Consider the following 27,487-nt stretch of genomic DNA (forward strand, 5'->3'; position numbering starts at 1 on the left):
AACCACATATTAGTACCCCGTTATTCACATTAGTAGTACTGGAGATAAAAGTGCATTTTTAACCGATTAACCACGGCGAAATAAAAACATCAAGAGGTTTCGACTATCCCATGTCTAATTACATGACCTATTTAATCCTTACAGTTGAATTTACAAGGAACAGGTAGTGTGTAAAACCCGTAGGTAGAACGCCAAAATGCCAAACGCTAACGAAACGGTTATTGCCTCTTCCGCTACTCGGGGCACCATTTTGAAAGTACCGAGTACCGGACTTGCCCGAGAGTACCCGAGTGTTGGTTAAAGACACTCGTCTTGTAACAGCTTTATTTATTCATTCAGAGCGTAATCAGAGAGTTTCGTAGTAGGGAAAAGTGTTGTGTCCGTGTGTACGTTATGTTTATTGTTTATGTGGGTTTTCAATACAGAGCAGTTTCGAACGCACACTAAATATGGACTCGTAACCAGTATCAAACCTCATCTATTCTAATTCAAACTCGACGCCGAAGGTGGATATTTCTCCGAAAGTGTGTTGGACTGAACTAGACGTAAGCGACTCGGTACGACTTCGCTAGTTAGTGTACCTACAGATGTTGGATTTTAAAAATGGCCTACAGGTTGGTTAGTCCCAAGATTTGTGCTAGTTCGAGGTTTAGGTGTGCTTGATTAGATTGTAGAGTAGATTGCAGCATGTAGGTGATGGTAGCGTTAATATGGCGGTCAAACCATTGGGGCCTTAACCCAAGCATGCACCATACATTCCAATATCAATTGCATCTTAGACTTATTGCGCCTAAACTGCCTTCAGGTACTTACACCTACAGTACCTATAAGTACTTGCAGTACCTATAGGTGCCTACCTACCTCTCTGTCTTGACCGCATAAGCAGCTATTACGTACTCAAGAGATTTAATAATCCGTTTTATGCAATTGGCATTCGACTTTCTTCCGATTCTGTATTGAAACAGCCGGTCTAGCCCAAGTAGTTTAAGAGTGGTTAGTAGGTACCTATTGAAGAATGGCCCTTACTGCGATCGTGGTCTAAAGTAATTGGACGTATTTCATTCTCATGCAAGGGTGGAAAGGATTCAATTATCTTTTATTAGGAGCTATTAAATGCCTGCTTACTTATGAATCGCACTAAACGCAACATGAATTCATAGGTACTCACGCGCATCAAGTCCAATTAACTGGTAAACGGTGAACTGTCGTAAAAGTATAATATTCCAGTGCCCATTATGAGTGAAGTCTTTTATTGGGCAGTATTTGGCTATCTACCACTTTTTGCCCATTTAATCCTGACCAAATAGTGCAGAGATCGAAACAAAGAGATGTAAAAGGAATAAAAGTGTTGTGGTTATAAAGTCGCATTTTCCGTGATGGATTGGTGTTCAGATACTTTCAAGAGGCCAGGGCCGGCTTTAGCAAGACTGGCGGTTTGGGCGAAACTTTTACCCCCCCCCCCCCCCCCCCCCCAAGAAAAACCGCAGATTAGGAAAGTCCGTCGCTCTTCTTCGCCCCCATCCTTCCCCCATAACTTCCGGTACTGACTGGGAATCCCCTCTTTCCCCCTGGAAACCTTACCTGCCAGAACTTCAATTTAGACTTTAAAAAGAGGTATGTTTGGTCAGTTGTCGAGTTCCAAAACATCTTCCCGAAAGATTCTAAGACTTTCTAGAAACCTAGATCAGTTTCACTTGGGACAGGGTTGGCGTTAGCAGGTCTGAAGCCCTGGATGAAATTGATAATGGATGAGATTGATGAAGTAGATCAAAATGGAGCTATGATCAAACCCATTTTTTTTATAATGGGTTCGAACACTCCTTAATTCAGTCTTGGATTCTGCCTTGAATTCTGAAGGCACACATCACGACGATACAGGGCATAAGGGAAAAATGGAGTATTTTCTGGAAGAAGACGTACCAATCAATTCAGTTAATCAGACATTTAACCAATGGCCTTAAGTTGTACAGAGAGAGAAAGAAAAATTAATTAGTCATATACAGGGTGTCCAAGACACAAATCTCGTGTTTGAATTAAATTATTCCTAAAACATCTGTGATCTCCCTAGGTTTTCTCGGAGTCCTTTAGAGCTCCTGAGACACTTAAACATTTCTTTAGATCTCAGATCCTCCACATTCACACTTCCTGAAAATTCTTCGGAAAAGTGTATGCCAAACATGAAACGAACGAAAACGAATAAATAAAGACCCGGAACAGCCGAATTAGTGCAAACCCGGAATACCCTAATATTAACACACTTGTGTCTTCCGAGAACATTTTACCACACCTGCGGTCACTCCCGAGAAATAACCAGATTATGGGTGGTTCTAAAGCCATGTACATTATTCAGATATTAATGTTCTGCGGAGAAAATCATAGTGGAATGAAGAGATGATAAAGGGATGTAGGTAATTGGCTTGCTGCAATATCCTATACATGGACTAGCACTTCATTCATCCATACGAAGATTGAGATTTATTGCGCTTTCAAGACGAGTCTCATTCTTTTCCTGTAAAGTGCTGGATTTGGGGGCCCAAAGACAGTAAAATTCGATCCAATTGTTTTACTTAAATACGATGAAATGGAAGATGAAACACTTCAGCGAACGTTAAACGGGGCCACACTTCACAGAGCACGAGCTCGTCTGGGTGATTTTTAGTTAAGACTCGTACAGGAAGACCAAAATTTTAAACAGTATTCGGATATTGGATTGGGAGTGCCTTCACGGTCTGAGCTGTTTCAAGTAACCGGAAACGACCTTTTAAATTTTACTTTTCTTCGAACAACCTTGTTGACGAAAAAAATGTCCGCTACGCACCTAATGGAGTCTCACGCGCCCGATTTTTCGGCTCTTCGAGTGTTTGTTGTTCAGGGTGTCTCAAAAGGGTTGGTACTAATGAGTACCAAATAAGAACGCAAGGGATTGCTTGGGCATTTTCGTCGAAGGTGGCTGTGGCCCGCCATGATGGCTAAAAACTGTTTAATTACTCGAACAATTGAGAATCGTTTGCGCGTCCTGTCAAAGGTCAAAAATGAGGCTTCGCCTCAGTTCCGCCTCAAGCTGGTGCTCTGGCGTCTGCCTGTTTTTTTTATTGAAGTGTTGCATATTTAATTCCAAAATTTTGCAGAAGATTTCAATCTTACTCAATTTTAGATTAAATTTCGCGTGAATATGTTGATACAACACGAAGTACGACATTTTACCTTTCTGACCGTTCGCGTGAAATTACGATGACCGCAACGCAGGGATGACGGTGATTGTCAGAAGAAATTTATTTTTGCGATTTGAGCTGCATCCGATCATCCAAACAGGTTTCGAGTTGCGATATTCCAGCTGCAGCTTAAGAGTGCTCTTATAGGACTTTGACCAATAATATAATTAAGTCTATAATGTAAAGTGCGAAAGGAGCCAATTACTGCTAATTTGGTAATTATAGGTGACTTTAAGGGAAATTCAGTCGCACTGTCAAAAATGTCTTTATTAAACAAAGGCATAGATGATGTTCCAAGGGACTTTCGGCAAGAACTAGGTTTTTGATATTTGCATCAAACTGCTAGATTTCACCTCAGCGTGTAATGTATAATCGTAATCGGGAAAAAAGCTGCATTAAAAAGAGTAGAGTTATTTCAAACAATGGAAACACGACTGGCCGGCACGTTCCCCAGATCTGACCTCCTCAGATTTTTTACATTAATTTTTAATATGTCTTTTAAAGTACAAAACTGAACTTTAACACGTGATACATTATTGTAATGAGAAAAAAGCTGAATTTAAAAATGAAAAAATTCAAGATTGCTCCCATCAAAAAAAAACAAAATTGATGATGACTGTAGAAAATTGGACGTCTAATTTCAAATATGATATTAGCACGTCATAGAAGAGGAAAAATTGTACTGATGAAGCGTTAACCATTTCAAATTACCTCGCCAAATAAGCTGATGAAAAAATAAAACCCATTTTTGAAGTTAAAAAGTTTTGAAGGTGAAACATTCCCGAAGAGACCTTAATCGATAAGTATTGACCTGCAAATTTTGATACCAACATAATCACGAAATTCATCTAGTAACTTGTAATTACCATGATTCTCGATATGAAATAAATCATACTATCAAATCACTGCTAATGCATTATGTAAGCCTAAACAAAGACAATAATTTCCTATAAAATATTCTTAGCAGTAAGCAAAAAAGCCTTTGTGATTTTAAATATTCCTCATTCTGAATTCAAACAGGGTGAATTTTAAATTGAATTAACTATTCAGTACTACTCTTGGTACTATTGAACATGGGCGAGAAACGTGAATTTAATATTATTATAATGTATTAGTTGACATATTAATATTCGTGAATAGGAGTGTCTCTATGGCTGGTTAATTTGAAGTAGGCACATAGAACAACCTTAGATTCAGCGCACATGCATGGTATTGTGCTCACGTATAGTAATTAATTGTAGCGCAGAATTATGTTTGTACAGGGCCCTGCGGAAACGCGTGACCTTTGTTGTCACTTCAAATATACTTTCACGTCTTAAATTTCCTCATCTACTGGTAGTCCCTGCCGCGATGACTATTCATGTTTGCTTCCTAGAAACCCCTTTTTGGTGGTCCATAAGGAAGAAGTAGAGGCGGTACTTTACTCCATTGTCCGTCAAAATGTTCTTAAAACCCCGCATTGGCGTCTTCAAATTTCTATTTGAACCTTACTTGAACCCAAGCTTGATGAAAATTATTTTATTACTTTACACAAATTGTGATTTAAACGTACAAAAGCCTTGGCATATAAGCCAAATGATGGGCTCGATTTCGTGTCGGTGTTGAGGATACCTTGTCGAGTTATTAATTGCCGAATTTGTTGGAGATGCTCTTTACATTCAATTTCTCCAAGCCATCTTCAAGTGATTACGTAATAAGTTACGTCGAATTCACGCCTAAGATCTCTATTGTTTTACAATTGGAGATAAATGTCGCTTCAAAACATATAGATTTTGATATTTTCATTATGGTATAGAGTTTACGGAATCACTTAATTTTGATTACGAGAGGCGTGGTATCACAGAGTGGCCGACAAAATGACCGGATTCGAACCCTTTGGATTTTTTCTCTGCATTTAAGAACAACACGCACCATTATGCCAACTAGCTCTATCTCTAGTAAATCTTTGTATAAATACTTTTAATGGTTTTGACGACATTTTTTGAACTTTTGAGACGTAAAATGCACTTAAAGTCCTTCTGTAAAGGTCTATTTAATATTCACCCCTTTGGAGAAGTATAGTACACCCTCGCGTATATCATCGAATGCATGAGGTGCATAAGGTGAGTAATATTAAGTCTTGAAACATCAGTTGTGAAAGCATGTTGCCAGTATATTGACGAATTGCAACAAAGAAATTGCTTTGTCTAAATGTTGTAGGTAAGTTTGCACGTACTCGCATTCGCTAAGTATTTGTACTATTGTTCACTGGGACAAACGCGAAGATAAACTTTACCAATAGCTGCGTCCAGAAAGCGACTCATTATTTCCTCATGCACATTTCCTTTGGTTATTCCAGTCATAGAATAAATGAAAAACAATTTTGTTGTCAATCACATGCTGTGCCTGTGCAAATAAATTTATAAACGGTAATGAAAGCGCAGATGTTTCCATCGTCCATTATCGAAAAAATTGTCCTCCGATTGACAAATCTGACGGTTTAATTCGCTTTTTAATGACACGGCATAGGCTTTAAAGCGTCACTTTTAATGCCGATGTTGTAAGGAAACACTTTTACTGCCTAGGCATAAAGTTTTTTTTAATCACTGCAAATTTGATAGGTAAACAACGGCAGTGAAATCTTTTACTGCCTAGGCAGTAAAATTAAAAAGAAGCATTGTCGATAATAAATCATTACGATTTTGGGTAATTTCAAGCTTTTTTTTCCTTTTTGTTATTATACATAGAATAATTTCACACTGCGTTTATTTCTTATACAAGAAGCTCCAGCCTTCTATCGCTGTAATACATTGCTTAGTGACTTAATAGCGAAGCTTTTTCTCATCCGTTTCGCTGTAGATCAATGCCCGAATCTGGCCAATTCCGAATTCTAATTCCCATTGAGATTATTCACGTTTTTTCAGGGAAATAACTATTAGCTGGCGATGAAGCAGGTAATCCATTTCAAGGTTTGATATTAGTATATTTATTGTCTACTTTTTGCGGTTTGAAGAAACCATCAAATTCTTAAGAGAAAAGCTAGATAATGACTCACAATAACTTATCGTTGCTGTGTATAAGATATTTTTTAAGGCAGTTGCTCCATGCGTTCACGAGATATCGGCGTGCGAAGCTTCAAAAGTGTCAAAAAATGGGCACCTCCGCCCCTTTTGGGAAATTTCCGGTGTGCCGTTTTTCGGTTTAATGGACTGATGTGGTTCCTATATCCATTATGAACTCCTCATTTGGGGTCCTGGGGCTTTGGAAAAGCATTATTTCCAGCGGGAACTATTCAAATTTCGCGTCAGCATTGACCTTAAAATTGTTGAAGTTTTTCGTAACTTAACCAACTTCTCAGAGTAAATTTGTTGTTCAGAAGATGCCGATTCTAGGCATCATCGTCTTGTCCATATGTCCACTGTAAAGGATAAGAAAAACTACGGTCCAAGCTCCCGCCGCTTTAATAAAAATACAACGATGCACACTGAATAGTGAACTACGGTAATTTTATATCGTTGATAATGACATGTATATATGTTCATCCTTGAAGCGCGTCGACCCTCCTTCAGTTTAATGAGAATTTAAACATGCAATAACGATCAATAAAACCGAAGCCAAATTATGATAGTATAGTTTTTCAGTCAACTGCACGTCTCCCTTAACCACTTGCAATAACAAACGTGCCGGGTGTATTTTTAAAAACTTGCTACCCCCTAGATTTCGAGAAGTGTAAACTATAAATGGAAATGCTGATACACGTTTACCTTAGAATGGACAGGGAAGACGAAGAAAGAAACAAGTTTTTTTTTAGTCTTCAAATTTTCTCGGCAACCGCGCTAAAATTTTAGTTTTTTAATTCAAATTTTTTCATAATTTCTGTTAAAAAATGCTAAGACAAGCTTCTACAATTCTTTGATGAAATACTTGAAGATCCTGTACATGAGGCACGTAAACCACGCTTTTAAGGTATCCGCAAGGGAGGAAGTCAAGAGATGTAAGATCCGGAGATCTAGCTGGCTACTCGATGGCATCTCTTCTGTCAATCCATCTTTCAGGAAAATTATCGTCAAGAAACTGTCGATCTGGTAAAACATAATGTGGAGAGGTATCAGCCTGTTGAAAATGTAATAAATTCCCATCCAACATTGTGTGTTCATTCTTGTTCGTTCTCCTTTTGATAATTTCACGAAACGACCCATTTTTTCAACTAAGTTTAGATCGACGTGTCTCAGGATTTTAATCTTTAGTTTGCCCTTCTGGAACTCTGGGGGGTGGCAAATTTTCAAAATTCACCCGGTACACCCTGATCAACCTTGCGAACCACTTAATTTGTGGGGAGAGTCTCTAAGAACTTCAATATTTTCGCTAAAAATTATCAGGTTTTTTAGCAGTACAACGGATACATTTAAATCGAGGAAACTGCGCTTAAGGCTTCCATAACATAAGCAAATAAATCCTTAAGGTAAATAATAATTAACATGCAGCTTGCGAGCTTTTAAGTTAAATGCCAAATGACCTTCACTTTGTCGCTAGTTTTGTCAATAAAGTCAGTTTAAATTGCAATTTTATGCCGCATTGCATATCCATTTACGTATTCGAAAACCTTGTGATACGCAACTTTATATCATTGTGTAATCATTTATCAGAGAAAACGTCGAAGCATTCAGTCTATTCCATTTCGAAATGCCTATTGCATTCTGAGCGAACCCCCTTTCAGATTTCTTGGAGTTGCGGTCTCAGTGGTCAACTCGGTTGCAAAGCATAAGAATTCGCACAAAACGCATGAATTTTTCAATTTTGCTCACTCCCAATTCATCATTGTGACTGGTTCGGGGATAACTTACGCAAACCTGATTGAGATGATTCATATAATTCACGAGATACTTACTGAGTCAAGAGTTTCGAGGTAAATAATTATCGTAGTGACTATTTCACCTTAAGAGCTTTGGGTGCGCACAAAGTCACCACGCAGAAAACGAGTTATGGGCGAAATTAATTCTGCGCCTGCGGCGCTCAATTCTGCAGCTACACGGCTTATTCGTTAAATCTAACATCTATTTACTGTTTTGTAAAATTTGAATGGATTTGTAAAAACCGGGTGACTAAAAAGTCCTGCAGCTTCTCAGAAACGTTGTGGTCTAAATTGAAGTCGGAGAAGCGCGGTTCTCCACATCATTATCGAAAGTTCGTCTTGAAAATATGAAGTGAAAGCTACCTTAAAACACTGAATTACTTATCAAATTCAATCTGGCTGGTCGTTACTTATGCTTTTGTTTCCTTTCGTGAGAAATTTGTCTTTTTCTACCGCAAAATGAGCTCTCAGGAGTATGGTTGCACCTATTTTCTTTTAGCGCTTTTCCCAGCTGTAACTGTTCTCCGACAGTCGTGACTAATTGCATGTCTCATACATTATCGCTTTTGGGCTTTAATACTTGTGCTAATGGTGCTAATAAAGCCCTCACATAAAACGTTGTAAAATGGTACCTGGATTATTGTCACTTAAAAAAAGTTATCGGTGTAGGCCTATCGTTGCAGAGTACTTTGCGATTCGCATCGGCATGCCACTAGGGAAAAATGCGCTTCCTGATCGTTGAAGAGGCTCCTAAAACTCCATTAGACATCCAGAACTTATCGAATTGTTCATCCTGGGCAAGACAAAAAACTAAATAAAAATTTCCAATATTACTACTCTTAATTACTTGGCGCGGTAAGTCTCTTCGTTAGCGCAACTTTCCCCTCCTGAAACGTAGCGGTACCCCGTTCGAAACCCGACGTTTCGACTTTTGACGATCATCATCAACTTTGCTTTCTTTACAGGCGCCATAGTGGATTTTCACATTTTCGAATTCAGCTTTTCCCTCTCAATTACGATAATGCGTCGCCTCTTGCGGCCCAGTCTTGCAGTTTAGTGCAAATTTCAAAAATTTTTTTGCAAGGAACGCTTTCAATATGACCTTTGTTCGCTGAACTGAACTTTAACACGCGAGACATCTTCACAATCATAAAAACAGCCGGACTCAAAAATGTGAAAATCCAAGATGGCGCCAAGGTAAGAAGAACCAAAGTTGATGATGGCTGTCGAGAATCGAAACGTCGGATTTCAAATGTGACATCGCCGCGTCGCAGAAGAGGAAAACTTGCACTGAAGAAGTGTCAACAGTTTTGAATGGCCGAAATAGTCGAGGAGACCTCGATGGTTGAACTCCGGGGCTCTGCGTGTCTATACGGGGCGTTTCAAGCCTCGTGGTTTTATTTTTGAGAGGTGACTGATCGTCTGAAAAGAAACTGTTACACGACTTCAAACACCCTGTATAATGAGCCTTTTTTGATGTTTTAAGTCCAAGTGAGAGCGATTGCACCTATTGCACCCCAGCATGGATCGGCGCGTCAAAGAATTATTTCTGTATACCCACTTAGCTCCGTGGGCGTTTTAACACTGCCTACTGTCTAGATCTAAAAATACAAAATATATTGTTGGTCCTTTGTTGGAGAGCTAGAAATAGATTAGAAGTAGACTCAAAACTACTAATAGTGAATATTCCCATTAACGCGATATATTTTTTTTCCAGATTAAGGAGGCAAACGACAAGATAGTCCGCCAGCAAATGATCCAAACATGTGTCGTCCCATATTATCACTTATGAAAATCCACGATTTCTTCTCGGTATTTTTGATAATAATATACTGCCTCTCCCGAATTTGCCAAGCATGGCTTCCAGACACCACAACGATATTCAACGGGGCAAACAAAATCTCGTACATAAAGAGTTTTAAAGGAAATTCTAGTAGCTATGTAGAAAATTTTATTGTCTTGGATCAAGACGAAGACACGGTACTGCTGGGTGGTCGAAACCGGATTTACAATTTGTCAATATTTGACTTTAGCGAAAGAAAGAGCTCGGAGATCTTTTGGCCATCGTCGGAAGCCCATGGGCAGTTATGCAACTTGAAAGGCAAAAACGAAGGTGAATGCCAGAATTATATCAGATTGCTGTTCAAAACGAGCCATGGGAAGCTTCTGGTTTGCGGGACCAACTCGTTCAAACCTCTATGCAGGAATTATATTTACAAGGTAAGTACCCATTTTTTTCTCCAGGGACTGGTATTTTGTGATCATTTTCACGGACAATAGTGAATAATGAGCCAGGAAAGATTATCTGAAATGACGCCATTGTTCGGTATCTCTTGGCCTGCCCTGTATATATCCACATAATAACCTCCAACCTAATATATGCCCGCCCCTGATTAAAATTCGAACCAGACACTAGTTAAATCGCAGTCTAAAGAACTCAAAGAGTGTGCAGTAAGTAAAATACAGACCCTTTTTGTATTCAATGAAAAGGCCATATAATGCTGTGCGTGGGCGGGTTATACAGCGTGGTGCCCGCTATTGTTTCGTTTTTGATAAAAATATACAGGTCGTCCGTTTGTGGACCTCGTTTCGGTAAACAAAAGTCATTCCCAAAGCACTCTAGCCGAAAGGGGATTTTTCAAATTGGCACAGAGTTGCTAGACAACCTCGTCGTGTGATACGTCATTGTAACCAGGAAAGTAAAGCTGAATTGCAAAGAGTTGAATCATTTCAAACAATGAAAACATACGTTGGACGGCACGCTCGCCAGATGTGTCCCCAACAGATTTTTGACATCAATTTTTGATATTTGCCACAAACTGCCAGACTGAATCTCAACGCTTGATGCATCATTGTAATCAGACAAACGGCTGATTTCAACAAAGTGACAATCAAGATGGTACCTGTACGAAAAAACGAAGTGGACAACGATGTGTGGTATCGCGTAGTGGGAGAGGAAAAGTTGCACTGATGAAGTCTTGATCATTTTGAATTACCGCGTGAAATAAGCTGAAGAAAACGTTTTACAAATATTTCAGTAATTGATGCTAGTTAAGAGGTTCTTCGAGGAGGAGGTGCAAAAAACAAGTTTTCTTTTCTCTGATGTAAGGTCTCTTCGTAAGGATTTTTTATTGGTTGGTGAGTGTAGCAGGGCTACAAACTAGCTGTAGTCAATGCTCGCTTCCCGACTTCTTTTTCACCTGCTTTGTGGATGTTGTATCTGTGCCAGTAGCAGCTCTTTCTAATCTGCGAAAATCCTATATCGTTTTAATCAATTTTAGATGTGTGACGTGTTCCAAAGAATGAAAACATATCCGGCTGAATCATGCTCAATTATTATAGTCATTTGCTCACAATAACGCAGTGATATATTAAAAAAACTTTTCATCATGTTGTAAAACATGTAATTGTTACCTACGTAACGTAATAATTAGCTGATGATCTACCTTGAAACGTTCATCACACATTAGCATTTTGCTCTTAGCATTCCAACCACATAGACATAGAAGTTTGTAGCAACGTTGCAGAGGACGTGGATCTTCGTCCGTGTGGCAAAAGTTTTTCACTGGTCAGAGGTATCTCTAGGAGATCAACCTGACAAATCAGGCCAGCCCTCATGCTCTTTATCGCAAGCTAAAACGTGGACCCTCCAGGAGGCTCATGTCCAGGAGGCTTCCGTCTCGTGAACGATTCACTGGCGAAGATGCTACCATTTTACACACACAAGAGCTCAGCAATGAAATCGTCCTATTAGATCTAAGATTTGCGGTGTAAACATAGTTAAAATCGTATGGCCATTGTAAGGTTGAGTAATAGGATTGGAAATGTTCCTCAAAATCCTGTAGTGACGCATACTGCACCTTCGAGGAACGTGAGTGGTATGCCACGAAGAACGTGAGCTGCTCACCATTAGTGCAGACATTGCTGTGAGCAATGCGAAGAAGAAACACCACGATCAATAGGGCTGAGAAAGACTCAGCTCGCGACTCGTGTGGTGCCGGATATCTGTCTGTGGAACAGGACGAAACCCATCGGGACAACCAGCGGAGCTGAAGACCATGGAAGGTGGTCATGGGACGGGAAATGAGGGGAATTACAGTGGTCTGAAGAACTCAGACGAAGGAGATGCAGCGGCATCTCTTGCACAACTGCACGATTTACACATGAAAGTGCTCGCAATAAAAGTCTCGGAATTCGATGCACACTGAACTTTTAAATCCCCTTTGGTACCATTATTGACAACCGTCATTAAACGAGTACCTGTTACGCGAGACATTTAAACTAATGCAGCGATGCATAAGATCCATCTCATACATACATGCGCATCATTAGCTGATAATATATCGACGCAGGTGATGTAATATGATTGGTGCAGATAGCAAATGGCCACTTGGTGGCCCTGAATGACGTTAGTCGATGACCTGAATGATGTGGTTCAGGTTTGGTGACTAGCTGGCCTTCGTCGTGCCCAGTACAGCTTATTTGTATTCTAAGTGAGTGAGGATAAATTGCACCGACGCATTAAACCGAATTTATAAAAAATAACCACCTATATGTTCTGTTTACAGGTGTCGCACTTCATGGGATTAATATAAATGGTCCTCGTTAAGTTCTGCAATGAAACCCTCACGTCAGGCCTCTTTGCCGAAAAGAAGAGCCCGATTGTAGTGCGTTTCTTCATGTTGACCAACATTCAAGAGCCATCATCGGGCTACCATGAATGAAGTCATGCGGCTTTTAATGAGAATTGTGTAAACAATGCGAAACAAGTTTCCAAAGAGAATTTTGCCTACTTAATATTTAATAGTAATGCAAATACATAACTTATAATCTTTAAATCAGGGGGCCGCCTATTGCGGTCGGACTAACTAAGCGAAACACCTGTCCAGCGACTGGCTTCAAGATATTGATTCACCAGTTTAGTACGACATCAAGCAAAAAACTACTTATTACGCAACTGGGAACTAAACTTGTAACTTGTTAATGTTGCCGAAAAGCACTGATAGGTGACACCATAACGAAGACACTATGTGGGTATCGCATTTCCGCCAGTGATTTTGTTTCTCGCGCCGCCCTGGCAATTAAATTTAACATTCTAATTGCGCTATATTTCTCGATAATTTTCGATATTTCTCGATTTAATACACGCGTGTCGTCGTGTCATCAGGTGCAAACGATAGGTCTGTATTTAGTAGAGCTTGAGTGTCCCGATACCAATGGTGTAAATGGGTATGGCGGCCCAGCGAAACTTCGCGCGTATACTAAAGTAGCCCGATTTAACTCTACAGAATATCCGTTTTTTATGAGAGAACTTCACTTTCAGCGTGAATTTCCAATCAATGCATGGGATGTGATTTTGCCGACCAGTTGAGCTTCCGGTAGAGCTGAATGGAGAACTTGAGCTTCTTGAGAAAGCCTTAAGACACAGTTTTCGGTTAGGGAGCTCTTGAGCGCGATATTTCCACATCGATGAATTGGCCGGGGCAGCGAGCTTCTGTGGCCGTCACGACGTTCCGATCTAAACCCACTAGATTTCTTCGAGAAAATAATTACTAGCTGCGAGCTAAGATCTCAAATGTACTCTCAGCTTATGCTCTTTAACTTTTTCTGTTTGCTCTGGAAAACCTTCCGGCCGCTAAGCGTCAGCGATAAAAGTCATATTATATATTTCCACTTGTGCTACATGGGCAGTGCGTTTGTTTATACAGCAAAGTTCATTACGTGAGCTGTACGATGCAATTTCCCCAGGAACAATGCAGAGGTTTAACAAACAAATTTGTACGTCTCGAGAACAAGTCAAAGAATATTGCGTGTGCCTTAATATTGTTTCCGTTTAACCTTCATGGATGCTGTTTACGGACTCAGAAATTTTCATATAAAGACGTGAATGTGGGACAACCTGCCTATATTGTTAACAAATTTATGGAAAACGCACAGGTGTACGTTAAACAAAGAACTAGAAAAATGGATATCATTAACATGGCTTTACCAAACCAGTTATTTTTAGTGGCACTCCGAGATTTCAGATTAGGCCCATGCTGAGAACCTTTACTTATTGGTCTTTTCAGTACCAAAATATATGGGCTTGATTCGAGATAAGATCAGGGGATTAGCCTGTGTGTCTCTTTTTCCTTTCGCTATCGGTTCGCGTCAATACAGGGATTGCTATAGGTGCAAGAAAACAATAACTATAGATCTCAAGCCAGGAAATAGTCTGCAGTCTACACATAATATCAGCTCTCCGATCTAATTTAAATAAATACGTTTAGATACAGTTGAGTACATGCATATGTATGTAGGCTGGTTATCAAGGAAATATAAATGCCCACACCAAGACCGAAAGGAAATAGAATAAATTGCAGAATACAAGTGCAAGTACGTCCTCTGATATTACTTAATCATCTCCATGAATGAGATAAGTGCTGCTCTTCTACGGCTATACGTTATATGCGGTACCCACCTAAATTTAAGCTTTGGAGTTGCAGGGTGCCGCTCGCGATACCGCACATGAAACGGAGACATATGTTTCAGTTCCTAAATCGGTTGGAGAGGAATTAGTGTACAGGGTGTCCGAAATGAAGATGCACTGCATGGGAATCTCTGAAACTGTGAGAGGTGCGAGGGCGGGGAGATCGGAGAAGAGCTGCGCCGTCGGAGCTAGTTAACTAGCATGGTTTTCAATGAATTTTTCGTTGTCGTATCTAAGAACCTTCCCAAGTAGAAAAAAAATATTTGAACGCCCTGTAGAACTAAAGCAAGCGCCATTTTTGCAAGGGATATTTAACGGACTGTATATGCAGGTACTGTTCAAGGCACAAGTTATCGTGCCTCTAATATTATTCATTTTTCCGATATTAATAATTCTGGTTTCTCCCCGATGATCTTTCTGGAAAATGAAAGTTTTCGATATTATATTGAGATATTATCGAAAATCTAGATTCTAATTTTTCTAATAAATTCGTGTTTGATATTTTTTCACTTCCTCTCTCCATTTCCACATACAAATCCGCTTTTTATTTCAGAACTGAGACGCAAACTGATTTTTTGTTGTTGTCTTCGGCTCTTGAAATCGTCTTTACTAACGTTGGACGCCTAGGACGAGCCGGAAATGAACAGGAAGAATAAATAAACTATACGCTCTTTTGAAGTAAATGTCTTATATACTGTGGACTTCACTGTACTCGTAAACATTTTTGTTTTCAGTTTTTCGAAAAAAAGTAATTCTTCATAATTTTCTTTGCTTGTTGTATAAACACGATTCACGTTGAGAAACTTTGATTTTGATGTGCAGATTACGTAAAAAATGTAAAGATGTAGATTTTCTAAATTAAAAATTTTTGAATCAAATTTTTTTTGAAGCATCAAAATTATTAATTTAGAAGCAATATGGTATTTCAGCAAGATGGTTACCCAACGCATAGTACACTGGTTTTCACAAATTGGCTTAATGAACATGTCCCCCAAAAATGGATAGGTCGCCATGGACTGATATACTGGCCACCGCGGTCTCCCGACCTTAGTACAATGGATTATTTTCTGTGGGGGTTATCTTAAGCACAAAAGTTTATGCTACAGATATACAAGATAATATTGAGGTTTTAAAAACCAGAATTACAGATGCCATTGTTACTGTAACACCAGATATAATTCACAATGTTTATTACGAATTTCGAGAAATGATGGAGAAATACGTCGACGTTAGAGGACTCCATGTTGAATAAATTTTACTGCTTCTCATTTATCTCAGTGTAATAAGTTCAATAATTTATTGATTTTTTTCCAGCGATTAAAATTTTAAATAAAAAACCACAGCAACCATAAATCCTATCGAAAAACTTTATTCGGCTTTTCGATTTCTCCTTCTAAGCTTGTTTATTTTGATGCTTCAAAAAGATTGATTCAAAAATTTTTAATTTGAAAAATCTACATGTTTACTTTTTTGGCGCACCCTGTACATCAAAATCAAAGTTTCTCAACGTGAACCGTATTTATACAACGAGCAAAGGAAATTATGGAGAATTAGTTTTTTTCGAAAAACTGAAGATAAAAATTTTTAGAAGAATAGTGAAGTCCATCCGTAGAGACACAGCATTTTGAGTCCAATTCCATCTCCAATTTAAGACACTTCAGATAAACCTTGACGACTTATTAATCTTGTTATAGAATTTTTTTTGCAGTGGCCGTGTTTAGTGGTCGCCCGGTCAAGTTATGACGATGCCCACTCAGCATTTAACGAAACTCGTAAATAAATGTTCATGAATGAACTCAGTGATCCAGATCACTATTAGTGGAATAATTTCCATAAATATACGTTTAAATGTCTCGTTTCGTGGGAGGGTGTTTTTTTTTTTTTTTAGTATGGAACATTAATTTTAGAGCGCGGAGTGAATGATTCGATTCACAGTGGAATACCGAAAATAAAACCTTTAGCTATAGTTTTCTATATTTATCTCAAGTGGCATAGACGTATTACTTGGAAGCAAATTGCTTTTGTTGCGTTTTTATTCCTCAGTTTATCGAAATTTTTTAGTTTTTTCAGCTTTAAAGTGCAAAAATCTCTTTAAAAGCGTCAAAACATACAGAGTAGTCCATAATAACGTGTCAAAAATTCAGGAGGTGAATCTGTGAATGATTTTAAGAAAAAAGTTTATATGAACATGGATATGTTTTCGCTTCCTGGCTGAAATACAGGGTGATAAAAAAAAGGAAAGTGCAAATAATTGCATTTTATTTTTTCCCACGAAAAGGATTAACGTCATAAAAAATGTTCCAGTGACCTTTTTTTTACAGGAACATGGAGTATTCAGAAAATCGTTTTTTAACCAGTGGCGTATCATATTTTTCGTTTAAAATGTTAACGGTCACATCAATGCCGACGCAACTGGTGAAATTAAAAACATTGTTTTCCCTTTAAAAGATGTGTCTCTACCCCTAGTTTACGCTCTTTAATTTTCATTAAAATTTGTAAAAAACTAAAGAAAAATGTTTTTTTATCACCCTGTATCTCAAACAGGAAGCGAAAACGGACCCATATTCATATAAACTTTTTTTCTCAAAAATCACCAACAGGTTCGCCCTCATGAATTTTTGACCTACTATCATGAAACACCCTGTGTGAACCACATTCCTGATTCTGCACTGAATTCCAACAATTAAGCAATTCTCACTTCGAGGCGTAATTTTTGAGAAACGCGCAAGATATGTCGAGATAAGCTTGACCGAGCATTCCATAAACGTCCAAATTCAAGCATTAAAACAAAAAACAATTATGAAATTAGCACTATAAATCAAAAACAATAATTTAGAATCGCATTTAAGCTTTAGTGAGCGGTCTAGTAACTCAGGCGTAAAAATCGAGAGATTTCGTCAATGTATTGTTAGGTAAACATGATTGTATTTGGTGATTTGCTGTGTTGTCGCTCTCAGGCAATTTTAATTCGCAGATTAGGTAAATGTTAGGCAAATGATTAGGTAATCGTTACATGTGTCTAACCTATTGGCCTATTGTGAGTTAAGAACAGGTGCTGTCCAAACACAGAGTAGGCACACATACGTTTTCTATATACGTGTAAAGTGTTTCGAAAAGGTGGTGCCAAGCTTGAGGAGGTTATAGAAGATATTGAGGTAGAAAATTTTTGCACATAAACTCCTAGTCGAAAATGAGCCATTTTAGCTTTATAGCAATTTTTGTCAAAAAATGTAATGTTTTCTCATTAACATTAAAACATCGATATTTAAGTGATTTTTATTAAAGACGTTTATGAAAACGTTTCTATCGACATACAGTGTAGAATGTGGTTTCAACATGACGGTGCTCCAGCTTATTTTTCCTACCATGTGCAGGATTACCTAAACCCACAATTTCTTGGGTCATGGATCGGAAGAGGAGGACCTATCAGTTGGTCCGCGTGAAGTCCCGATTTAGCCTCGTTGGATTTTTTCTTGTGGAGTTACATCAACTTCGTGGCCCACAAAACCCCTGTAGCTACCCATGAGGAACTGTTAGGGGGAGTGATGGCAACATTTTTTTTCGTGCAGCAAGATTCGCACATGCTACATAGGATGCACGATTCCACGATTCAACGGACAAATTGATGAACAAGATGAGGGGTCGCCATTTTGAATCATTATTATAAATTTATTATTTTTGCGTTGCCTTTAATAAAAACTACTTAAAGATCGATGACTTCTAGTGTCAACGAGAAAACGTTACATTTTTGGATAAAAACTGGTTCAGAGGCAAAACTGCTAATTTCCGACTAGACTTATATGCAAAACTTTTCTACCGCAATGTCTTCCATAACCTCCTCGAGTTCGGCACCATCTTTTCGAATCACCCTGTATAGTTGCTCGGACGTCAAGGGTAAGAGCATTAACAGTTCGATGATTGACTCTTTAAAGTTTGTTTTTTCTAAATTAAAATTGGCGTCTAAAAATATACGATAATTCGTAGATGCCTCGTATTTACTATTCTGAGAACTACTTAAGTCAGAAATCTTATTATAAATAATCTTGTGCGCTCATCGAGGCAGTAAAGCTTGTTATACATTTTGGGGGATTTTTATGCTCGTTTTTTATAAATACGTAAATAAATAGAATATCGCTCGCGTTTTAGATAAACACTCGTGATGCAGTGAAAACACGTTTATGTACAATTTCCTTACTTGTAGTTTTGGATTTTTCTCGAAAGAAATGGGATTATCGTCCAATTATTTTGATTGCTCGGACAAGTTCCGCGCCCAGGCGCAGGACTCCTCTGTCCTCCTGGACACTGGAAAAATATATTGGGACTAATCAATAATTATCTACTCCATATAAAGAATTTTGCACCCCGTGCTGCCGTTCCTGACAGGACCTTCCGGCCTCGTATAGCTGAGTCAAGCGGGATTATCGTCCCTTCTCTGCCATCGCTGCGGACCTGGATCCGATTTTCTCAGAAAAACTCGCCCTTTTCACCCTCAGTTCCCTCTTTCGAGCGTCTCAAGTGCGAATCGATGGCGTTTCCCGAGTCCTGGCGTGAAGAACAGGGGACTTGAGCACTCTTGTTCTAATAGACGCTGCAAATGTTAGAGTGTGAACCGGAATTAGGAGAGACGATAGGGAGAACAATTTTTTTATTCGAATTTAATTCAAATTCGTTTCAGATATTAATTAATATGACTTGAGAGAAGGGAAGTTTGAGCTTATTTATGTGATGAAATTAAATTTTTTGGAGGTCCATAGGGTAGATGTAACACCAAGACGGTCGACATTTGCTGAAAAGAACGTCCCATCGTGAAGAAAAAAAAAACAGATTCTAAAGATCCACCCTAGAAGAACCAATTTGGACGATCCTCTGCGGTCGAAAACACAATAAACAGCAAAATCGCGCCCAAAACGAAAATACGAATTCTCTCACGACCTGAAAGGTATCCAAACGTGCCCTTTTTCTCCAGGGTAGATTAACTATTGAATGAGGCATTGTTAGGACAACTTTATTGGTTTTGCAACGTTGAATTTTAAAGCTACATTAGAGGCACGTTCGTTACCTGCCATTAATTTTGTTCATAATTACTTTAATAAATCAGCGTTAAATCGTCGTAGAACGACAAATGCCAATTTAACAGTAATCCGTTCCTTATTCTCTGTTACACAGCAAATGTGAAAGTTCCAACCTTGGGCCGCAAAGGCCCAAAAAATCACGAGGAAATCATTTCGAAAGGGCCCGTGCGTTCACGAAAAGCATACCTTGTGTTGTTTGTACGTGCGCAAGATTATCTTGCGACCTGCGCAAGACTACCTTGCGCAAGAAACATATATGTCACATAAAGCGGTCTGGAGTTCACTGTTCCTAAGACCTCGCCGAACAAAAGTGATATTTCAAAGAATCCGACTCCCAGAAAAGTTCCATCGCCTTCTTCACAAGACGAAAAAGCATTAAATACTCTTCATGCTGGTTAGGGACACTGCAGTGAAGTATCTTTTAAGTCATTCGCTTGACCACTAAAACAAATAAACAACTTTATAGCATTTCGGCCTTTCACTCAGCCGTTACATAGTTGATATGCTGCTATATGGTTAGATAATTCATATTCTCCTATGATATGTCCTTGAATATTCAGGTGTTTCAGGTAGTTTATGCAGGCAAGGTTATATAATGACTTGTTTTTGTTGTATGTACGAATGCTTTCTTAATTATATTAAACCGTAATGTGTGTGTATGCACGGAGCGAGTATTTCAAATATAATTAATAAGCAGTTTTGGTTCATGGCTATCGGGTATATTAAGTCTTAGCTTGAACATGGTTCTAATTTGGGAAAGTTTCTACAAATGAAGCTGATGGTATTCGAGGTGCTACAGTGATTTCTAGAGTTCCACATCCAAAAAAGCGTGCACATTTTGAAAAATAACTTCTGTAAAATCCTCCTTGTGTTTATGGGATATTTGACTCAACATTGGCGCGAGCACCACTCTCAAGGTTGCGCACACTATGACTTTTTAGTTAGAGTTGCCAGTCTACGTGGTTGTTCCCCGGGTCGAGCACATTAATTTTACAACACCCTGTATAGGCAACAACATGAAACCCCACCTGTGTTCACGCAGGTTTAACCCATCAATATTGATAACAATGCTCGCACAAGATCGGCATAATTTGAAATATGTACCTGTACGTACACTGCCCTACACACTCGCTGTGTGTAGAGCAGTGTATTTCACGTTCAGACATGAGGAAGCATCAAGTTGAGGCAACAAGGAAGGAGCAAAAAGTCGCCTTCAAAGGGCATTCATTCGGCGCTGAAGCCTCATATCCTCAGAATTTTTATCAGCACTGATTCGATTTCTTCGAGTCATTTAAATGGAAGAAAACGAAGGAATGTGTGTAATCATCCTTCGACTCATAACTACTACTTTAATTCTATTTAAGCACACCCTTAGAAAGCGGCTCGAGTGTGCCTGTTACAGATACAAATTAGCTCTTAACCAAAGCGCAGCAGGAAAGCTGAACATGCGCCCGTGGCTACACCATAACGCATTTAGCCTCAACTCCCTAATTCAAATACAATTAATCCGAACAGGCCTCTATGAGGTATAGAAATGGTAATTTATCAACCCAATTCAACACACATTTCGTGTTTAATAACGCTAGCTCCTCGTGGCAGCCTTCAATGGCGACTTCTCTTCCTGCAGACAGGCCAAAGCCCTCATCTACCAATTAATTTCTCAATGTTATTAATTTTTACGTTCATGCATTTTGATAATAAATACCCTTAAGCCTCTAAAAGGAAGTCTCTGACCGGTTATTTTTTGCTTGCAGAACGGGCAGTTCTTGGTGGAGAAGGAGTGGGAAGGCATAGGAGTGTGTCCCTATGATCCAAATCATAACAGCACCGCTATCTACAGCAATGGACACTTATTTTCAGCAACAGTTGCTGATTTTTCTGGAGGAGATCCCCTCATTTACAGAGAGCCTCTTCGCACCGAATTGTCTGACCTCAAGCAACTCAATGGTAAAGTATTCGTCGTTTTGGGGGGAGGGGGTACTTACGTCCTTAAGCTTAAGGGCTTAAGGTGCAGGGTGGTGCAAGAAATTCGGGGCACGTAAATTTCCGAAAGTTTCATTAAAACGTCCCAGATGTGCTGCGCCGAACGCAATTATCGAACGTTCGCGATGAAACTCTGAGAATCCAGAGGCCCAATATGACGCTTATATACGCACGAGCTGCTTAAATTCACGACGAACTATATCGCCTTCCTTTTCAGGTCCAAGTTTTGTGAGTTCGATAACTCACGAAGAATACATTTACTTTTTCTTCCGGGAAACCGCCGTGGAATACATGAACTGTGGAAAGGTAAGTAGGCTATTTTCACCAGCGGTATTCACCCAGCCTCCGAACGTGGTGAAAACGAAAGCTCATTTTGGGGCCCTTGCGCAACAAATTACATAAATTAATTGTTTTAGATAATATATTCTCGCGTGGCTCGAGTTTGTAAACACGATAAGGGCGGTCCCCATCAGTCAAGGAACAAATGGACAACGTTCAGTAAAGCTAGACTGAATTGCTCCGTACCTGGCGAATATCCGTTTTATTTTGATGAAATTCGTAAGTACATAAAATTATTAAACTTAACACGACGTGCAGCAAATTGTGCTATTAAGCGCCAGATCGAGAGAAGTAACTAAGGTTTAACGTTTCCACTCATAATTAAAGTTTAGTCAGCGAAATGGCAATTAACGTATAATAAACCCGAGTGGGTACCTGATTTTAGATTACTTATAAACGCAGGTAATTATTTAAGCTGGATTAACAATAAACTTTCCAAATTTCGTGTAAATACCTGAGCAGTAAGAATTGTCCTCACGGGGGTCTACTTTTCGGGGTTATTTACCTTACTAGTAACGATGGAGAGTTTTCGCAAACCTGTGTCTTTGATTCACTTCATTACCAACGGATTCCCCTAAAACGGTATTTCCTATGGTCTTTTACGCAGAATCAAGTGGAGTTGGAGCAAAACGAAACTTATTCCCATACCGTTTCAGAATCAACGAGCAAACTGATCGAAGGCGTCTATGGGGATAAACGTTCTAAGCTAATCTACAGCGCTCTAACCACGCCCAACAACGCAATTGGAGGTTCTGCCATTTGCGTGTTCCAAATGACCGACATAGAGGACGTTTTCCGGGGTCCATTTAAGCACCAAGAGACCATAAACTCGAATTGGCTCCCGGTACCGGACAGCAAGGTACCCGATCCGAGACCGGGGGAATGCGTGAGGGATAGCAGGATTCTCCCGGATGCCAACGTGAACTTCATCAAAACTCATCCGCTTATGGAGAATGCTGTCCCGGCTTTCCATGGGCGACCTATTTTGATCAGGGTTAGTTTGACCTATAGGTTCACAGCTATTGTTGTTGACCCACAAGTGAGGACCGTCAACGACAGAACTTATGATGTTATTTACATTGGAACAGGTAAGATTGAAAATTGACTCGGTTCTTCTTCTTCTTCATCAGTATTTTGCTTCTTTTTGTTTCTGATATGAATGCTTATGGGATTTTTATCTGCCATTTTTTTAGATGATGGAAAAGTTCTGAAAGTGGTCAATATTGCTACTGACCAGTCATCAAAAGCTTTTGTAATATCTGACAATGAAGTCTTTCCCAAGGGAACCGCCGTACGACAACTAACCCTAGCCCCAGGTTACGGCAAAATAATTGCCGTTAGCAAAGGCGAGACCAAATTGGTTGCTATCAATCATTGCAAATTCATTGCTACCTGCAGGTAAGTCAATAATTGGTCGATGGTGTTTATGTGCAGAAAACGCATCAACCCACATATGTACGCCCTAAGGGCCTAAGTCTAAGTAACCCACATGTTTTCAATAACCCCTAAATCATTTCTTTTCTTATTTTTTTTCAGTGAATGCATTGAAATCCGAGATCCTCACTGCGCGTGGGATCAGCTGAAGAACGTCTGCGTCAGCATGGATGCTGTAACCTCTTTCAGGTACCTCGTGCAAGACGTAGCTCGGGGAAATGCATCCAAATGCAAAGCATCAACGAATGAGAAAGTGCCACGTAAAGAATACGATGACACCATTAACGACAACTCCATAGATCAGGAAGAGCCGAGATCTGGCGTGGATGAGTCATTAAAGACGATCGACCTGTTGGAACCGTCATACGACTGTAGCAATGACATTAATGGCGATGTACGAGTTAGTTGCTCTCAAGTTAGAAAAAGTGACTTTACGTCCGGGACTCTGTGGTGGGGCATCATAGTTGCAGCCATGATGGGACTGTTCTTAGGCTTCTTGGGGGGGTATTGTGTATCGAAGAAGTTGTATTTGCAGTATCCCAATACGCCTTTTATCGAACAGCATAACCAGCTAGACAGGTAAGAACACTAATTTTGGTTATAGATTCTTAGGTAATGATTCACGTGTGGCCCCTGCGATGTCCCGATTTAAACCCATTAGATTTTTTCATCAACGTTGTTGCCCGTGGAATAGGCTCTTCTTTCCCTAATATTCTTTGGGGATTTTTTGTCATTATTCTCATTTTTGTTTCAGAGTAAACGTAAACCCCAACAGCATGTTAGCTAGACCAAAGACAGTCAATTTAGACTTGAGTGTTTCCACGGACAGCCTCCAGCCAAAGAAGGACAATTTGGACCCTGCTCCCAAGAACTTAAATATCGTCAGCGAAGGCACCCTCCAAAAGATCAAAAAAACTTACATTTAGAATATTTTTCATTCTGAAATCGAGGGGTGGCTCATTACGAAAATTATGTATATACAGAGATTTATAATATTCATTAATTTACTGTGATTTAAAATGATTGCATGGCACTATTTTAGAAATTTAACAAATCGAAGATTATGTTAGATAAATCTGATGATCTGATGGTATTTGGTGTGGATACTTTGTGTACCTGTAATAGGTAGGATATGTACAACTTTGATAATGCTTAAAGCAGACTTCTAAATTGCGATTTAATAACATCCAACAACAATTCAGGATATTTAACAAGAAGCCAGGTGATTTAAACTAATCCAAGAGAGATTTACTGCGATTTCACGAAATTCGCATTCACGTATCCCCAGGACAGATATACTGATTTAAAGAGGTGAGCCATCCCTCTGGTATTAACGACCATTAAATTTCAAGTAATTTTTGCTCGAGTATATTGTACCTGCAGTTTTACATGATAACAAATAGACTGTCAATTATGCTGTTATAAAGGGTGCCCGTTGCTGTAGCTCAACCATAGTGGTTTGGTGATAACCAGGAAAGATGCGAGAGCGGTTAAATTGATAACATATGATACATCATCGCAGTTAGAAAAAGAAATCTGAATTCGAAAATGTGAATATCCAATATGACGCCCGTATTAAAAAACAAGGTTGATGATGGACCGAAAATCGAAACGTCGGATTTCAAATACAATATCGCCACGCTGTAGAAGAGGAAAAGTTGCACTGATGAAGTACGAATCATTTTGAATTACGTCGACAAATGAGCTGAGGAAAAAGTACACACTTTTTTTTGAAATTTCAATTTTTTTCGAATGGATCCGAAAGCCATCGGAATTTTTCACAATTTGAAACTTGTTCTTGAACTCAAAATTGCGCAACTTTGCCCCAATTTAACAGAACTCGCAGCTTTTACCGTAGCCGAGACCTCCATGGTTAAGCTCCAGACCTGTATTGTCAGGAACAAGAGTATTGTTGTTTAGAAATCTGGACATGTGTCGCATTTTAATTCTTCAAAATTTCCGTGAATTTAAACGAATTGAAATGCAAGAGATTTCAAAAACAGCGGCAGTATTATCCACAACTATACGTAGTGGCTTTAAGTGAGGTCTGTCTCTGAACGCGCATGTTCTTCATAATATTTTTAAAAAATTCAGAATTTCAACCGAACTAATGCCAAATTATGGCAACTAAGCCTTAAATTTGCAGTCGGGATATGTCTTTGGAGTCTCGCCATGGTCGCAGCAATCGCCTTACTACATGGCCCAGAGCCAGTCTAACGGTTCGCTAATCATAATTAGTATTTTTAGTTAGTTTTTAATGAATTTTCACTTGTCTCACTCAACAGATTTTGCCTGAATATTTCGGTACAACCGCTCGTACATATTTTACCGTCCACGTCCAATCTTTGATCTCCCATACTCTCTAAGGAACAATATGCCAGGTGGGGATTACGCTCGAAGGCCTGATCGGCAAAGAAGTGATCCCAATCGGCATATTGAATAATTAGGAATTAATGATCCGAACATTGAAATTGTTGCTGATTTTTATTGGCAACGAGTTCAGTGGACAACTTATCGAATATATGAACCCTTTGGAAGCTCAATGTTAATTTTATAATGTATTTTTAGTTTAGTGGTAGGGAACGAGTCGATCGAATGAACAATGAACAGTAGAGACGTTTTAACCGTTTGTTTAGTTTTTGGGGAAAATCAAATTAAAAGGAAATTAAAAAATTGATCAATAAAGTAATTAATTATTTTTAGTTAATTAATTATTAATTTTCCTTAAAGCTTTTTTAGTTTTCCCAAAGCTTAAGAAAGAACGGATAATCTGCCTCGGGCGCATGAACATATTTACAAAATAGCCATTTAACATATCAATAATTCTATTTTTCTATTGTCTCCCGAAAATTTTAATCTGTAGGTTAACCGATTTTCTCTAAAATTGTTGAAGGTTTAAGGGCAGTTCCGCGGAACGAGCTAGATTGCCACTGCTTCTGCTCCTAGATATCAATGCAAAATTATCATAAGTTAGCTTAAACTTAATTATCACATGTCTTAGGTATGCATAGTTTTATGAATAATCATGTGATGTAATCTTGCGCATTTCGACGCGTTTTCGCGTTACGAAACTTTCGAATTACGGCACTACTTGCCTCCGCTTTACGTGTTGTACCTAAACGTACGTAGTCGACGTTTAACGTTACGTAAGCAGTTTGAACGCACGAACGTCCTATTGTCTAGCGGAAATACGCATTGGCAGTACCTGTGGCGTTCACCGCATTTTATTGAAAAATGATTTACATCACACGAAAACTTTTTAAGTGGTCGTTAAGTATGAAATTTATAGATATTTAATGATCGCGACTTAAAAATGATTTTACGAGCGCGCGTTGAAGAGCGCTCTACGTGGGTGTCATAATCAAGCCTTTATGTCGCATGTGATTTTAATGGAAAAGTCTGGTAGCTCCGTGTAATATGTATTAAATAATTGAGTATATAATAGCATTGCAGAGTATTTTTATATTAGGTTCAGGTACAGGTTTGGCTGTGATTTAAAAATCATGCATTAATTCATTGATCTATTTTAGTTAGTTAGATAAGTATTCGAGATGTTCTAAATGCATATTTAGTGTATTTTCCATGTACTAGAACTTAAAGTTTCCTCGTTTTTGGCCTCGCTTTCTCGGCCGCTGTGGCCGGAAAACGAGGCTCAAAAACTCCAAACTTGAATGTGTTAAATAATTTTATATGGTTTCAATGTAACCGTTAAGCTCCATACTAAATAGGTACCTAAATCTAACACCCAGAAGGTAAATAGGTACTAATAGCCTTGTACATTCCCATTATCTTATTTTTGTTATAAATAAGACAATAAATCTTTTATAAAATTTTAACGCGTCTCATTAGGAGGTGCTCCAAGGCTGTTGGACGACCACCTTAGCGTGGGAACTTAGTCTTAAATTGTTGAGGTTTATTGAGTTTACTCTAAGCAAATTCACACATTTGAGGAGCTTCTTTGTCAAGAGGAAACACTGGGCAATGTGGGATTCGCCAAAGCTCCTACCCACTAAAACCCTCAGGATAAAAAGAAACCAGAATTGTCCCTGAGGGATATTTGGTTAGGATCGGAGAGTAGCTATTATCTACTTCCCTTGTCTTCTGCTAGCCGATTCCGCTCTCTCCTCATCTGTTACGTGTTTGCAAC

At 39.0% G+C, this 27,487-nt stretch overlaps 1 protein-coding gene across 2 annotated transcripts; it reads left to right on the plus strand.

Annotated features, from left to right (window-relative positions):
- Positions 1–321: 321 nt before the first annotated feature.
- Positions 322–27,176, plus strand: LOC136410399 (semaphorin-1A-like). Of its 2 annotated transcripts, none has more exons than XM_066392543.1 (9): positions 322–653; positions 9,761–10,263; positions 21,339–21,531; positions 21,785–21,873; positions 21,984–22,125; positions 22,563–22,994; positions 23,100–23,304; positions 23,443–23,919; positions 24,095–27,176. In XM_066392543.1, exons 2-9 carry the CDS (start codon positions 9,808–9,810, stop codon positions 24,264–24,266), a joined length of 2,166 nt encoding a protein of 721 aa, XP_066248640.1. In that variant the 5' UTR covers positions 322–653; positions 9,761–9,807; the 3' UTR covers positions 24,267–27,176. The 2 variants fall into 2 exon arrangements, with proteins under 2 accessions (XP_066248640.1, XP_066248639.1); XM_066392542.1 differs by having other exon boundaries at positions 323–614.
- Positions 27,177–27,487: the final 311 nt, after the last annotated feature.

This window comes from Euwallacea similis, chromosome 8 (assembly GCF_039881205.1).
Source record: "Euwallacea similis isolate ESF13 chromosome 8, ESF131.1, whole genome shotgun sequence".
NCBI lineage: Eukaryota > Metazoa > Arthropoda > Insecta > Coleoptera > Curculionidae > Euwallacea > Euwallacea similis.

Coding starts and splice junctions, on each gene's coding strand:
- LOC136410399 (XM_066392543.1), top strand. CDS start 9,808: ATGTGTCGTCCCATATTATCACTTATGAAAATCCACGATTTCTTCTCG. Junction 10,264..21,338: donor GCAGGAATTATATTTACAAG/GTAAGTACCCAT, acceptor TTTTGCTTGCAG/AACGGGCAGTTCTTGGTGGA. Junction 21,532..21,784: donor TGACCTCAAGCAACTCAATG/GTAAAGTATTCG, acceptor CTTCCTTTTCAG/GTCCAAGTTTTGTGAGTTCG.